General features: G+C 57.3%; 1 protein-coding gene and 1 non-coding gene across 12 annotated transcripts in view; both read left to right on the top strand.

Moving 5' to 3' along the window:
* AP1B1 (adaptor related protein complex 1 subunit beta 1) overlaps positions 1-13597 on the top strand; it is a 50546-nt gene extending 36949 nt beyond the window's left edge. For 4 of the 11 annotated variants that reach the window (XR_011505426.1, XR_011505429.1, XR_011505427.1 and 1 more), the window contains 10 exons: positions 330-589; positions 1252-1453; positions 2206-2226; positions 2857-3000; positions 7322-7467; positions 9325-9454; positions 9731-9815; positions 10513-10599; positions 10706-11581; positions 12429-13590. Coding sequence is in view for 5 of the 11 variants with exons in the window: in XM_014835268.3 (XP_014690754.2) it covers positions 330-589; positions 1252-1453; positions 2206-2226; positions 2857-3000; positions 7322-7467; positions 9325-9454; positions 9731-9815; positions 10513-10599; positions 10706-10860; positions 12429-12503 (1305 nt within the window). In the remaining 6 variants the exon portion in view is untranslated. Of the gene's footprint in view, positions 1-329; positions 590-1251; positions 1454-2205; positions 2227-2856; positions 3001-7321; positions 7468-9324; positions 9455-9730; positions 9816-10512; positions 10600-10705; positions 11582-12428 lie in introns of all 11 variants that reach the window. The other 7 variants (XM_014835286.3, XM_070516317.1, XM_070516316.1 and 4 more) reach the window with 3 other exon arrangements.
* LOC123288508 (small nucleolar RNA SNORD125) lies at positions 8026-8122 on the top strand. Its single transcript, XR_006532205.1, has one exon. It is a non-coding gene; the product is annotated as a small nucleolar RNA SNORD125 (small nucleolar RNA).
* Positions 13598-14152: the final 555 nt, after the last annotated feature.

The following is a 14152-nucleotide window of genomic DNA, read 5'->3' as shown; positions in this document are numbered from 1 at the left end:
TAGTCAAGAGAGGAGAGGGAAGTCCAGGAAAGCCAGAGGGTTTGTGTGAGGGCAGGGAAGGCAGACCATGGAGGGACCTGGAGAAAGGAGATGGGACTGGGCGTGGCCTCTTGGAGGCTGGGCTAAAGTGGAAAACCAGGGGACTAGGTCATGCCCGTTTAAGTGGTTTAGGGACAGGCTCACGGGAGCACTCGGGATTACTGTCATTGGCTGGCCCTGTGATCATGCCTGGATCATGGGGTTGCTGGAGGGGCTCCTCCTTCACCCTCACCTGGTTGCTCTGCTCTGAGTTTCATGGGCTTCTCATCACCCCCACCCCACCCCACAAGGATTCAGATAACCCAGACCTACGGGACCGTGGCTACATCTACTGGCGCCTGCTCTCCACGGACCCAGTGGCTGCCAAGGAGGTGGTGTTGGCAGAGAAGCCGCTCATCTCTGAAGAGACGGACCTCATCGAGCCCACGCTGCTGGATGAGCTCATCTGCTACATCGGCACGCTGGCCTCCGTCTACCACAAGCCACCCAGCGCCTTTGTGGAGGGGGGCCGGGGCGTTGTGCACAAGAGCCTGCCACCCCGTACTGCCTCGTGAGTGAAGTAGGCCAGTCACCAGGCTGAGCCTCCCCACCTGGTTCCTCAGTTCAGGAACACAGATGCTCAGGTCTCATGTGATATCCTCTGGCAAGGCCCAAGTCGGAGGAAAATTACGATTCCAGCGACCTTTTATTGAATGCTTACTACACACCAGGTGTGGACTAGGTGACCTCATTTGATCCTTACAACAGCTCTGAGAGATGGCCCCATTTAACAGACATGGGCAATAGGCATAGAGAGCTTGAGTGCCTGGTGCAGCATCCTGTGGCTAGCAGAGCTGGGCTCAGACCTGATTCTGTCTGATTCCAGACCCTCGTTCTTCTCGCCTTCCTCCTCTGCTGCTCCCAGATGGTTGGTTTGGTCTGGTTGCCCAGTCCTCTGGGGACCAGCATCCAGGCTGCTCTCTAGAGTGGGCTGAGTAGGGGAAATACAGATCGCCCCGTCCTTCACTCATCCCCACGAAGCTGGATCTCTCAGAGAGCTGAAAAGATGGATCAAGCATGGGAAGGGGGAAGGGGCGTGTAGACAGCCCCTTCTGGGACAGTGAAGAGACCCAGGTGCCTGTCCTGGGGGAGGACCTGGAGACGGGGGACTCTGACCTCCCTGAGACAGCCTGACCCCCTGCTCTGCTGACCTCCTCTCCTGGGTCCCCACAGGAATGAGAGCGTGGAGAGCCCTGAGACGGCACCAGCCGGAGCCCCCTCTAATGAACAGCCGGATGTCATCCCCACCCAGGGTGACCTTCTGGGTGACCTCCTCAACCTGGACCTTGGCCCCCCAGTGAGTGGCCCACCCCTAGCCACCTCCTCGGTGCAGATGGGAGCTGTGGACCTTCTTGGTGGTGGCCTCGACAGCCTGGTATGTCCTGGGGTCCCCTCTAGATGACATTAAATGCTTTCTCTGTGCCAGGCACTGACCAAGGGCCTCAGGTGCCAAGGTTCCTGCCTGCAAAGGTGATCAGATGGCTTCCTACTTATAGGTGAGAAAACAGGCTTAAAGAGGTCAGGTGACCTTCCCTCCCAGAGTGCAAAGCTGCTAAGTGTCAGGCATGGTAGTTAGCCCCTTGCTGGGCTGCCAAGCCCCAAGAGACCTGGGGCAGTATAGGGCCAGTCCTAGCCCCTTCCCCTGAGTCTGGCCCCTCAGGCACATTGACCCTGTAAGACTGGAGGAGCCAGACTTGTGTCCCCTTAGCCGCATACCTTGCACCAGATGGGGCTGCAGCCCAGCAGGCCTGAGAGAGGCCCATGAGAGGTCATTGGCAGTCTCTCCTCCCCTGTAGAAAGAGGGTGGTAAGACTGGCCTGGGTATCCCCTGGGACTTATTTAGGCAGCTGGTAGAGCCAGGTGAAGGCCTCGGCACAGGAAAAGGTAGGAAGAGCCATGGCACAGGATGTAGGTCGGGGCATGAGACCAGGGCTGCCCTTCGTCGAGACAGTCTGGGCCCCTCCTAGGACTGGCACAGCCTTACACCAGACTCATCTTGGATGGAACAACAGTGACTAATCTTTTCCCTCTTTTCCTCTCTCTCTTGTCTTTCTGTGTCTTCTTTCCTGGCTTTTCTCTGTGCATGTGGCTGCCTGTTCTCTTCATGCTGCCTGCTTCTGCTTGGAGATGGGGGATGAGCCTGAAGGGGTATGGTTCAACCCTCGTGTCACCAAGCCTTTGTCCTTGCTCCTCCTGAGAGCGTTGGTCCAGCATCCCAAGGGTCAGATGGTGTCAAAACAGTCCTTCCCTGCTGAGCCCTGACCTTCTGTCCAGTGTCCTGGCAGCCTCTGCTTTGACCGCCTGGTGTCCAGTTGCCACTGGGCCCCCATATCCATGAATTTCTCACCCTGTCCTCACCACCCTATGACTAAGTTGCCTTGTCATCCTGAGGATTGCTGGCCCTCTCAGTCCCCACGGCCCCTCTCTGGTGTCCTAGAGGGTGTGCTCCCATCTGCTTAGCACAGTCCCCTCATAGCAGTGTCTCGGGTACCCCTTTTATCCGTGGGCTGCATATTACTTTGTGAGGGTCCCCAGCCCTTTCCCAGAGGTCACCCCTAAGGCTTGAGGCTGGTAGGGCATGGGAAGGCATTGCCTCTCTTTTCTACCCACGTCTCTGTCTGGTTTCTGCAACTTAGAGTTGATGTGATGACGGCCCTGCAGTACCTCCTCCTGCCCCACCTCCCTGTTTCCTAAAGAGAGAGGTGGCTCTACTCATCCCGAGCCCCTGAGGTCCCTGCTTCTGATGCCTCCCTCTGACCCCTTTCCCTTCCCTTCCAGATCGGGGGCCCCAATTTCGTGGCACCCCCAGCAGCAGCAGTACCAGCCAACCTAGGAGCACCCATGGGCAGTGGCCTGAGTGACCTCTTTGACCTGACCAGTGGTGTGGGCACCCTGTCAGGATCATATGTGGCCCCAAAAGCAGTAAGTACCATCCCTCCTCTCATGGCAGGAGCAGGGAGAATTTAGAGACTGACGTGCAGGCTCCTTAAAAGGTCCATTCTGTGGAATCAGCTCAGGCCAGCAGAGGTGGGCTTCAGGAGCAGCAGTTTGCCAGCGTGATGCTGGGGGCTGTGGAAGCAGCTCAAGCCTGCAGATCAAGTCAGATTTCGCGGGGCAAAACTGGGGAGAGGGCTCCAGGTGGAGATAACAGCCTATAGAAAGGCCTGGAGGTGAAGGAGAGCCCACACCTTCCAGGGAGCAGGCAAAGGTCCCAGCTAGGTGGAGCAGCGGTTCTCAGTGCTGCCCGACCCGATGCCCCTTGTTGATAATAGACATTTTATAATGCCCTCCCCCTTTCCTATCCTTAAGTGAGATTTGTGGACTCTGCACCCTATCAACACACACAGTTTCAAAATTAATCAATAAGATGCTAATGCTGCAGAAAGGAGACATAAAAGGAAGAGAATAAAATTATGTATTTTAATATTGTGAAGGCCTGGGCATGTCCGCCCCAGAAGACCTGCTGTTGTCAGGTATTGGCAACAGTGTAGAGTCACCATGACAGCCACTGCTATAGCTAGTGTTTGTAGCTCGGGCGCTGTAAGTAGAGTGGCCAGTGGTACTGTTAGTTTCCAAAATGGTGACTGACTTTCAGTCAAGTTCCAACAAAACAAAAAACAGGCTTCCCTTGATTTTCGCCATAGTTAGGTTCCTGGCAATTTCAGGGTGTGTTGAAACTATGCAGAACATACTTGAGGGATGCAGGACAGTTGTTCATTGTGTGCACTGTTGTCCCCCTGGCAGCATGTCTAACATCCCTGACCCACTAGATGTTATGCCTCCCCTACATTGTGCCACCTGAAGATGCCCCATAAATGCCACTGTGCTACCTGTGAGCAGTACCCCCCAAGACTCCTGGCTAGACTAGAAATTAGGGAGGAAGGAAGCTGGTGAGGTCAGCGGGGCCGGGCTGTGAGGGATTTCTCTTGATTCTGGCACAGTGGGAGCTGTTGGAAGGTTTTAAGCAGAGATGAAACAGATTGCACTTGGGAGAGGTGGCTCTGGCTACAGTGTGGAGGACGAACTGGAAGGGACAGGGCAGAAGCGAGGAGCCCGGTGAGGAGACTGGCAGGAGTTAATGTATGTTGATGGCGGCCTGGACAAGGAAGGCTCCTATCAGAGTGGAGGCAAGAACTGGACTGAAGAGCTTGCTGGGAGATAGGAATGACAGGATGCAGGGACTGCTGGAGAGGGAGGCATGGATTCTGGCTTAGCAATGGGGTGAGGGGAGGTGCCATTTGCTGGGATGGGGGCGGGGCAGTGGATGGAGAACTGGGTCTGGGGTGCATGCAAGACAAGCGAGTCTGGCTCTAAGGAGAGCACCGTGTGGGCCACGCTCTCAGCATCAAGGAAGCTGTTAGAGAGGAGGGCCTGGCCGAATCCCCTCACAACTCTCAGGTCAGACACCTTGTCTGCCACTTTGTTCCCACCAGAGCTCCCCTCTCTCTTCCATGGCCCCCGCCCCAGAGCAGGATGCAGCTGGGCTTCAGGGCCACAGTGACATCTCTGTCGTGACTAGGGAGCTGTGAGCCAGCACCTGTCCTGACCTCACCAGGTGTGCCAGCTGCAGCAGTGGTGGCCGGAGCCCCCAGGCAGGGTCTGGGCCCAAAGGGCCCACAGCAGACAGCAAGTCAAGTGCTAGTAGCTGCACACTTCCGTGCCAGGGACTGCATGAGCCTGGCACAGTCCCCATCCCACTAAATTCTCCCAGCAGCCTTATGGTGCTATTACTCCTATTTTGTGGTTGAGAAATCTGAGTGCTTTTGCCTAAGGTTGCATAGCTGATAAGCGATAGAGTCTGAAACTGAATGTAAGGTGATGGCACCAAAGCCTCTGCTCCCAACCCCCACATGATCACATCCCAAAGTGGTTGAGAACCCTCTGTGTGCTCACTGTAATGTCATGGGTTGTCAGAATCAATAGGACAGAAGACAACACCCACACAAATACGTGGTATGATGTAAAAAATGTTCAGTTGACTAATTACTACAGAGACCGGCTACACGGATGTGTGAGGCCAACCGTATACATTAAAAGCCCAGTATAACAGGCATAAGGCAGGACTGAGTGACAGAAGAGCAGCAAAGACTCCTGCAGCCCTGTGGGTGCTCAGCCCTTGCCAGGCGCTGCAGAGCTGCCAGAAATATAAAGCCTGGAGCTGGCCTTCTGCTTGTGTGTTCATTTTAACAGATGTTATTGCTGCTTTGTCATAGTGGAAGGCCAGATGAGTGCACCAACAGCAATGCTGGAAATGAGAGGTGAGGGATCACCAAGGCAGGAGGAGTCTGGGCAGGCTACCTGGAGGAGGAGTCCTTGCCACATGGGCAGGACTTTCCCCACGACTAGTCACAAGAGGTTCCGGGATGTGGGTACACTCTCCCTTCAGAAGCAGTGGGTATGTCATCTACATTTTCCTAACAGTGCTGTGACTACCTAGAATTGTTTATCCCTCATGCATTTCCCTGCCCTGCCTGTGGGGTAAATACATTCTCCGACCTTCCGGGCAAGGGGGATGAAGCCGTCTGTGTACCAGACCTTGGACTTCCTCAAGCATTTGGACCAGCGGGTGCTGACAGTCCATTGGTTCCTCCAGTAACTGTTGAGGGTTAGTTCTGTGCTAGACTCCATGAACCCACAGTGACCAAGAGAGACGAGGTCCCCTCCCTCAGCAGTCAGGCACAGTGACAGAAAGAGAGGAAGTTCTGCAAGAACCCATGAGAGGAGCCCTGATGGAGGGGCAGGGCTCAGGGAGGTCACCGTGCAGGCATCCTCTGAGTGCTGTCTGCGTGCCAAGTCACTGCTGAGAACTAAAGCTGTGCCAGTCTGCCCTCAGGTTTGTTCAAGGGAAGCCAAGGATGATCAGGGTTAGCAAGTATGATGGGGGCTGGGGGTGGAAGCAGGTTCCAGGCTGAGGGAACAGTGAGTGTGAGGGCCCGAGGAGCAGGTGCAATCTGAGCCCAGGAGGCGAGGGTGTCGGGCCGTGGAGGCCAGGGGCCATGGAAGCCATTGCAGGATTGGAGGGCTTTTTAAGGGTGCCGTGATGAGATTTGCATTTTAGAAGATGACTTTAGCTGCTGTGGAGATTGGAGAGAGAGGAATTGGGGCAGCCACATGGGCAGCTGCCATCTTAGCTGGGGAACTCTGATGGCAGTTCAGATGCAGGTGGCGCCTGTGGAGAGGAGAGAAGAGGAGGACCTGGTGGCAGATGGAGGAGGTGGTGTTGACAGGACCTGGGCTGCGTGACTGTGGTGTAGGGGTTAGAGTGGGCTGAGGGCTGGTGCCCAGATGGCTCTGTGGTCCCTGGCTTTGGCAACTTGAGAGACAATGAGGCATATACTGACACAGGGCATCTTGGGGAAGCTGTCAAGCGGGGCCTGACCCTTTTGACTTCAGGGGGCCTATGAGCTGTCCCAGTGACGACAATGGCCTGAGAGGCATTTGCATGTCCACAGGATGATGCCCGAGGATGTCCTTCATGGGTAGGGCTCTAGTTCGAGCTGTTCACTCAGCAAACACTCCCTGAATACCAGTTCCACCCCAAGCTCTGAGCCAAGGTTGTAAAGACAGAAAAGCAGAGTCTTTCCCTTAAAGAGCTGGCTGGGCACAGAAAAGACAAACATGTAGGCACACGTATATCTGCTAAAACATCATTTCGGCAGGAACATAGGGAAGGAGCCTGGGGGTGGGCTTCCTGGAGGGGGTGGATCTTGAGCTGAGATTCAAATGACAAGGACAGCCAAGTATGCAGCAGAGAGCCTGCCAGGCAAGGGGTCCTCTTAGGTGCTGTCCTTTGTCAGACCAGTTTCTACAATTAAAGGCCAGCTCTCCCTTATTCGAGGGAGGACAGGCTGTGACAGCCACGAAGGCCTCAGGTTCTGGCCAAGGCCCAGGATGCCATTGGCTTCTCCACTCTCCTTGGCTCGTCAGGAGGCTGGCAAGGCCGGCTTGGCTCATCACCTTCCTCACCCCATTTCCTGATGTTCCTTCTTTGACCTCTGAAGACTCAGGTCAGCCCTTGGCACACCAAGCGCCTCCCTACCCAAGCTGCTCCTCTGTGCAGCCACACGTGTCAGAGGGGCATGCAGGGTTGTTCCTCTCATCCTGAGACACACATGGTCATCCCCTGGTGGTAAAGCAGGTGTGATCAGTCTGGGAGGTCCCTTCAGGAGAGAGTGAGAGCGAGAGCTGTTGAGTTTGGGGGAAGTGGCAAACACCAGCCCCCTCCCCACCGTCTTCCCTACAGGTCTGGCTCCCGGCCATGAAGGCCAAGGGGTTGGAGATCTCAGGCACCTTCACCCGCCAGGTGGGCTCCATCTCCATGGACCTGCAGCTGACCAACAAGGCCCTGCAGGTCATGACTGACTTTGCCATCCAGTTCAACCGCAACAGGTGAGCTCCTTGAGGCCAGCCTGCCGAGAACCCACACTGGTGACTGTAGGCAGGTGCTGAGGGCTGCCGGCGGCCTCGTGCCTCTTTTGTGGTGAAGGTGGATGTTTCTCACAACCACACCTCAGGCCAAAACTCTCTAAAGCAGTAACTTCCCCCCCCCCCACCAGTGACCTCTTTATGTGAACTCCAAAGTACCAGGCAGAGGGGGTAGGGCATCTCCCCTTATTTTTGCCTTTCTCCACTGCACAAAGGGGTGTTTTACTGACAAAAGTCCCCAGCTCCAGCCTAGGAGCCCATCTTTGGCAAGCACCCCTCGTAACAGAAGCCCAGAACCTCCTCTCTAGGCCTAAGTTGCTCCCATCTCACCGATGGGGAGTGGGCCTGCCTGCCAGCCTCCCCCGTGTGGCAAGGATTAAAACCATCAGGCAGGGCCTCTAGGAGTGGTGGCTGCTCCAGGCTTCTCACCCCCACCAGCCCCCCTGCACTGGGGGTCAGTGGGGACCATCTCTTGTCTGGCACCATCAGGGTCTTCATGGACTAGGCCAGGGCTCTCTGAGGAACCCAAGCAGCCTCTCCTGATGATTCTTCTTCCTGAGCGGCTCTAGTGATGAGCAAACTGAGCCTCTAAGAAGTTGACTGAAGGGGCTGCTTCCTCAGGGAGAGCCTGCTGGCCAGTGGGTCCCAACCCTTTGTCAGACCAGGGAAGACGGCAGCAGCTCTGCTACTTACCCTCCGGTGACCCTAGAGGCCACAGAAACCCTGTGGGCTCCAAGAGGTGGAGCCCAATGATCGTTCATAACAAACTTACTGTGTGTTGAAAATTTCCTGGGTACCAGGCCCAGTGCCAATGGCTTTAGGAGTATTGTTTCACTTGAGCCACCTGACAGCCCAGTGAAGTCAGTACCATTACTCTCCTTTTAGGTAATGACACCTGAGCTCAGAGAGGGCAAGTGCCTTGCCCAAGATCACACAGCAGTCAGTGGTGGAGTTCCCAGGAAAGCCTAAAGTGCTAGGCCACCACAAGGGCCTGGGGTTCCCCATGTTGTCTCCCATTGTGTCCCAGGCAGGCCTGATTGCTATCGTGGGCAGAGCACAGGCTGGAGTCAAGCAGCTCAAGCTCTAGATCTCAGCAGTGCCACTTACCCCGAAGGGTCTGGGCATGGGCCTCCCCTCCCTGAGTCTGCGTCTCCTGGAAGATAGGAGATTGTATACCTGTCACTGTTTTGATGAGGATAGGAATTGGTATAATATTGCATACCCAGCCTGGGCACAGTGAGTATGGTCCCAGTCAATACTATGGTGATTTATCTTCCCTGAGCTTGTGGCTGGGGCATCTCTCACACTCCTGGGGAGCCTCCTGATTTGCCCACGTGCTGCTTTATCAAGAAGCAGGGCTTTCTTGAGTCTCTCTGTGGCCATGATGGGACCTAGCCAGTTCTAGCCCAGACAGTAAAACTTGGTGTCTCGCTTGGGGTGGCTAGATCCTTCCTGGGGGATGGGGATTGGCAGCAGCGACTTGGATAGTCACAGAGTTTTCAAGTTAGAAGAAGCTTGTAGGCCCCTGGATGGAGCTCTTCGAGGGCAGCATGGGGCAAGGCCTAGCCCAAAGGAGAAAGAGAAGCAGAGACAGGCTGCAGCCTGCAGGCGGCCCAGGACTCTCCTTCCTGTCCAAATGGCCGTTGAATGTGGGGGTGGGGGTTAAGAGCTGGTCCTTCTGGCCTGCCTGGGCCTAGTCCTAGGGTGAGCCAGCTTGCTGGAAAGGCTTCTTGCCAGCCACTGCCCTAGCTCTGGAGCCCACCTGTGCCATGTCAGCACCTGTTTCCCCTGCCATCCCCATCGGGGCTTCTCTCTCCCCAGCTTTGGCCTGGCCCCCGCCGCCCCCCTCCAGGTCCACGCACCGCTCAGCCCCAACCAGTCTGTGGAGATCTCCTTGCCTCTCAACACGGTGGGCTCGGTAATGAAGATGGAGCCTCTGAACAACCTCCAGGTGTGTTCCAGGCAGGCACCCCAGTCCTTACCAGCGTGCCAGCCCCAGGGGAGGGGCCTGGTGGAGAGGTCTGGGGCCTGGCCAGTGTGGGCGAAGGGATATGTCTGTGCAGTTGTGCTCCTGGTCACAGATGCGGCAGGGGAGGCCTGATCAGGGCAGACAGAGGGCCATGGTTACCGTGGACGACATGTAAGGCAACCTGCTCAGGTGGGGGGCATAGAGAACAGGCCCTTCCTGGGGCCTCAGAGGACTGACTGGGGACCCCCTTGTTCCTAGGTGGCTGTGAAGAACAACATTGATGTCTTCTACTTCAGCACCTTGTACCCACTGCACATCCTCTTTGTGGAGGACGGGAAGATGGGTGAGTTGTGAGGGTGCCGCTGGGGTCCCTGTAATGGATGATTGGCTCGCCCCACATTGGAGTTCATGAGTCGCTGACTCCTCTGCAGAGCCTGGAGCAAGGTGCACGCCTCCATCCAGGCCCCCAGGGTCTTGTCTGGCCAGCTCCAGGGGCTGTGTCATGAAGGAGCTTACTCATGGGTTCTCCTGCTCCACCCCTCAGCCTTGCCCACAGCCTCTAGACAGTCATCCCATGGGCTCCCCAAGGCAGGGAACCCAGACCATGCCTCGCACCTGTTGCCCATCTCCTGTGCCCTGGCCAGAACCCCTGAGAAGACTGTCATCCCGGTGCCTGGAGGGCTCACTCCCGGCCCGGTGCTGTGTGGTGCACTTTGCCCACGTCATCTCTCAGTCACCACAGAAGCCCTGTAATGCCAGCAATGGCTAATGAGCAGGCTTCTCTGGGCCAGAGCAGGAGGAGGGCATATGTTGGTGCTGGGCAGGAGAGAGCTAAGGCCCAGAGGCGGGGACAACGCTAGTAGCCACCTTCACAGAGCTGCAGGTTTACTCAACGAAGCAGGAGGGGCTGTGGCGGAGCTAGTGCCTGTCCTCACCTTCAGGGTGGCACCTCCCCCACCCAGACCCATTTCCTGCTGAGTGTTGTCAAGCAGGGCCACAGGTTTATTAGGGTCCCATCTCCTACCCAACCCCACCTTCAGACCGGCAGATGTTCCTGGCCACGTGGAAGGACATTCCCAATGAAAATGAAGCTCAGTTCCAGATCAGAGACTGCCCCCTCAATGCAGGTAGGACTCCCAAGCCCCCCACCCCAGTCTACACTGCGCTCGCCTGTACACCAGGCCCTTCCCCCATTGCTGACTAGGGGGCCTTCTCTGGCCATCTGATCCCCAGAGGCCGTGAGCAGCAGGCTGCAGAGCAGCAACATCTTCACGGTCGCCAAGAGGAACGTGGAGGGCCAGGACATGCTCTACCAGTCCCTGAAGCTGACCAACGGCATCTGGGTGCTGGCGGAGCTGCGCATTCAGCCAGGCAACCCCAACTTCACGGTGAGGGCCCCCGCTCCTGCCCTGCCAGCCCTGGGAGCTCTACCTCCCTGTCCTGGGTGGCCTCTCCTGCCCCACCCCACCCCAGGCCAGGGGTCTGCTCTGATGGCGGACACTCTAGCCCAGCTAGACTGGGGTCCCTTCTAGCCTGGCATGAATGAGCATCAGAATTCTGTTCCTGGAAGGGACCTTAGAAAGCTTCCAACTCAATCCTATTAACTTACCTGGATAAGACACCAAATTCAGTCTCAGAATAGTGAGTTGGACTAGAAGATTCTGTAAAATCAGGCCCTGTGAGGCAACACGGTTGGCCTGAGGCCAACCTGACTGGGAAGGGGCTCTGCTGGACCCACACCCTGGCGCTCCTCCCTCTCCTCCCTGCCCAAGGGCCCGCCTGGGAGGACGTTGAGTCCTGGCAGCTTGTCCTTCCTGGCCTTTGAGTCAGACCCCACTCAAGACATGGCTTCTGTAGAGCGTGGCTGTCCTGGAGGCTGTGTTGCTCTCCCAGCCCCTGGAGAGCCCCAGGCTTTGCTTCTCCCCATGCACCCGAGTCTCTGGCAGGCATGGCCCTCCAGACACTGCTCCTAGGCCCCACTGGCGGTGCTGGCACTATGGCGGGGTGAGGGTTGCGGCCGTGGCTGCGGTGGTGGTAATCTCCGTCTCCCTGTGTTCGGTTGCTGCCTGTCCACCTTCCCTGCTGGTGCCTGTGGTGCAGGACTTGGAGGTTAGCAGATTGTATTTCTCTTCTCTTTCCCCTCGATCCTCCCCAGCCGTACCTCGCACCCTCATCTCCTGGCCTCGCCTCACCCTGCTGCTCCTCAAAGCTGAGCAGACATGCATGCAGGCTGTAGGCAGGAGGACGGGGCCCCTGATTGAGGAATTGAGGAGCCAAGATTCCCACTTCCCAACTCACACAGTGTGCCCAGAGCCCTGCAGGGGAGACTGGGCGTCCCAAGGGGCCACCACTGCAGACTTCCGGAGTCCATCTGCCCCTCCCCCTTCCCAGTCGCGGCCTTCAGAAGCAGTGATTTTGGCAGAAGGGCTGGTGGCACTTGTCTCTCCTCTGCCTGTGCTCTCCAGGCTCCTACCGCAGTTAGAGCTGGGGCGAAATCTCTGGCGGACCTGCTTCCTGTGCAGGAAACCAGGCAGAACCCCCAGCGCCCCCATGTCTGCCCAAGCAGAGGTCTCCCTCCCAGCCTCCTCAGGGTTTCCTGTCAGGCTTCGGTCCTGAGGACCCCAGCCCTCCACGGTGGGGGCCAGGAGCTCCCTGACAGCCTCCAGCTCATGATTCACGCTGCTTGCCAGTAGGGCCGAGGTGGCTGCACTGACAGCAGGTGTGTGGGCTGCAAGTATATTTGGTCCACACCCGGCTGGCTGCGGCGGCCGCCCCCTCTGCTTCACCACACATCTGCTCCAGCTGCGCTGCTGCCACCCGGCCATGTGAGCTCGCCACGCTCTTCCATCTGGACCCCCCCCCCCATGTGTTCTTTCCCAGCCTGGTAAGTGACAGCCCCAGAGAGGAGCCCCAGGAATGAGCACTCTCTTTCCCTGCCCCCTCTCTCCCCCTGCAGCTGTCCCTGAAGTGTCGAGCGCCAGAAGTGTCCCAACACGTGTACCAGGCCTATGAGACCATCCTCAAGAACTGAGGCCCCTTCCAGCGCCCGCCCCAGCCTTCTGCCAGCCCCGTGGAGGAGCCTCCTGGGAGGTGGGAGCACCTCCTTCTCCTGGGAGAGGCCCGGCAAGGCTCCTCTCCACCCATGGGGCTCCCTGGTCCTGACTGCAGGGCCTGCCCGGGTCCTTGGGGCGAGGCAGCAACCCTCCTGGAGTAAAATCTCTGTACTCCCGTGCTCGGGGACTCCCCTCTTCCATTGCTGCTGACATTTAGGGTCAGATGAGGAGGGGACCAAAGGAGACAGAGCCAGAGCGGCTGCAGAAGCTGGACAGGGAGACCCAGGGTTCTTCTCTTCCTTTTCCCAGTGCCTGAGGGCGAGTACATGGTTCCCTCCTCAGGCTCGCAGCCCAGGAAACCCCGTGCCCCTCAATCTCTCTCTCGGGTTGGTGTTAGAGGCCCTCCCTACCATCCACTCGCATGGAATGGGCCCTCCAGGCTATCTTGGTGTACGTGGAGGGTCCCCTTGGTACTCTGCTGCTCTGTCAGGGTCTGGGGCTCCCAGGGCCTGCACCCCACCCTCTCTCCCTGCATCCCCCCAGGCAGGGACCCTGTGGTCGTGCCAATCAGGCCACAGCCTCCCAGAACATCTGCCCGGGCTCCTGCTCCCCTGGCAGTTGCACCCCACCCACCTTGCCCCTGAGGACAGTCACTGCCTATAATACATTCCTTGGTGTCCCCTGGGCTCCTTGAGCAGAGACAGGCCTGAGGGACAGGGCACATGGGTGAGCAGCGTGCTTCCAGTCTGTGGTTTCTTTGGGGTTTCTCCTTAGTGTCTGCTACCCTCCTCCAGGCCTTCCAAGTTTCAGTCGTGTCTGACAGAGCATTAGGTTTTCCTGTTACTGCTGTTTAATAATAAAGGAAGATTCTGCTTTTGGCAATCATGGGCACTTTTTTCCCCTCCACCCAATGGCCCCCTCCACCAGAACTGAAAACTGCCTTCCAGTGGCTGAGGCTGGTTTTCTGAGCCCTGCAGTAACTATATCTAATATATATAAATAGAGACTATATATTGTATGTTTACTTATTTTCAAAAAGAGAAAGTGAATAAAAATGATGACATCAAGTGTGTCCCTGGCCAGTGTGTCAGGTCCTAAGGCTCTTCTGGGCGGGGTCCCGGGTCCCCTGGGGTCCAGGGCCAAGGGCTCGAGCTGTGTACGGGCCCTTCCCTCCACCCTGTCCTTAAAAACTGACTTCTGAGGACTGTTGGTCTCCCTGGCACCTCTCCTGCCCTTGATCTCAACTCCACCCCAGCCGACTCCATCTCGCTTTTGATGTTGGCTGGGAGGGTGACATTCCATTTTGGTTTTCCTCAGCTCCCTGCCTTTGGGAGGTTCCCCAGAGTGGCAGGGAGGTCCTCTGATTGGGGGCAGCTGTGGGAGAGGGAGCGGGTAGGCAGGCTGAGCACTGGGCCTGTCTGGGCAGGCTGTTACCCACCCTGCATCTGCGGCTGGCTGAGTGTGGGTACTAAGCTGGCGTTCGCCCCAGCTGCCATCGAGGACACCGCATGTGGCCCCAGTCCTGGCATTGGCCTGGCTCCCCAGGGAGGGCAGCCAGATCCTGGGCAGGGCTCTGGCAGCAGAGTTGCCATTGGGTTCTCGGTGCCTGGTGGCCATGGGCCTTCAG

Source organism: Equus asinus, chromosome 8, assembly GCF_041296235.1.
Source record: "Equus asinus isolate D_3611 breed Donkey chromosome 8, EquAss-T2T_v2, whole genome shotgun sequence".
NCBI lineage: Eukaryota > Metazoa > Chordata > Mammalia > Perissodactyla > Equidae > Equus > Equus asinus.
Note: the sequence above shows the minus strand (reverse complement) of the source record. Positions and strands in the feature narration are given on the sequence as shown.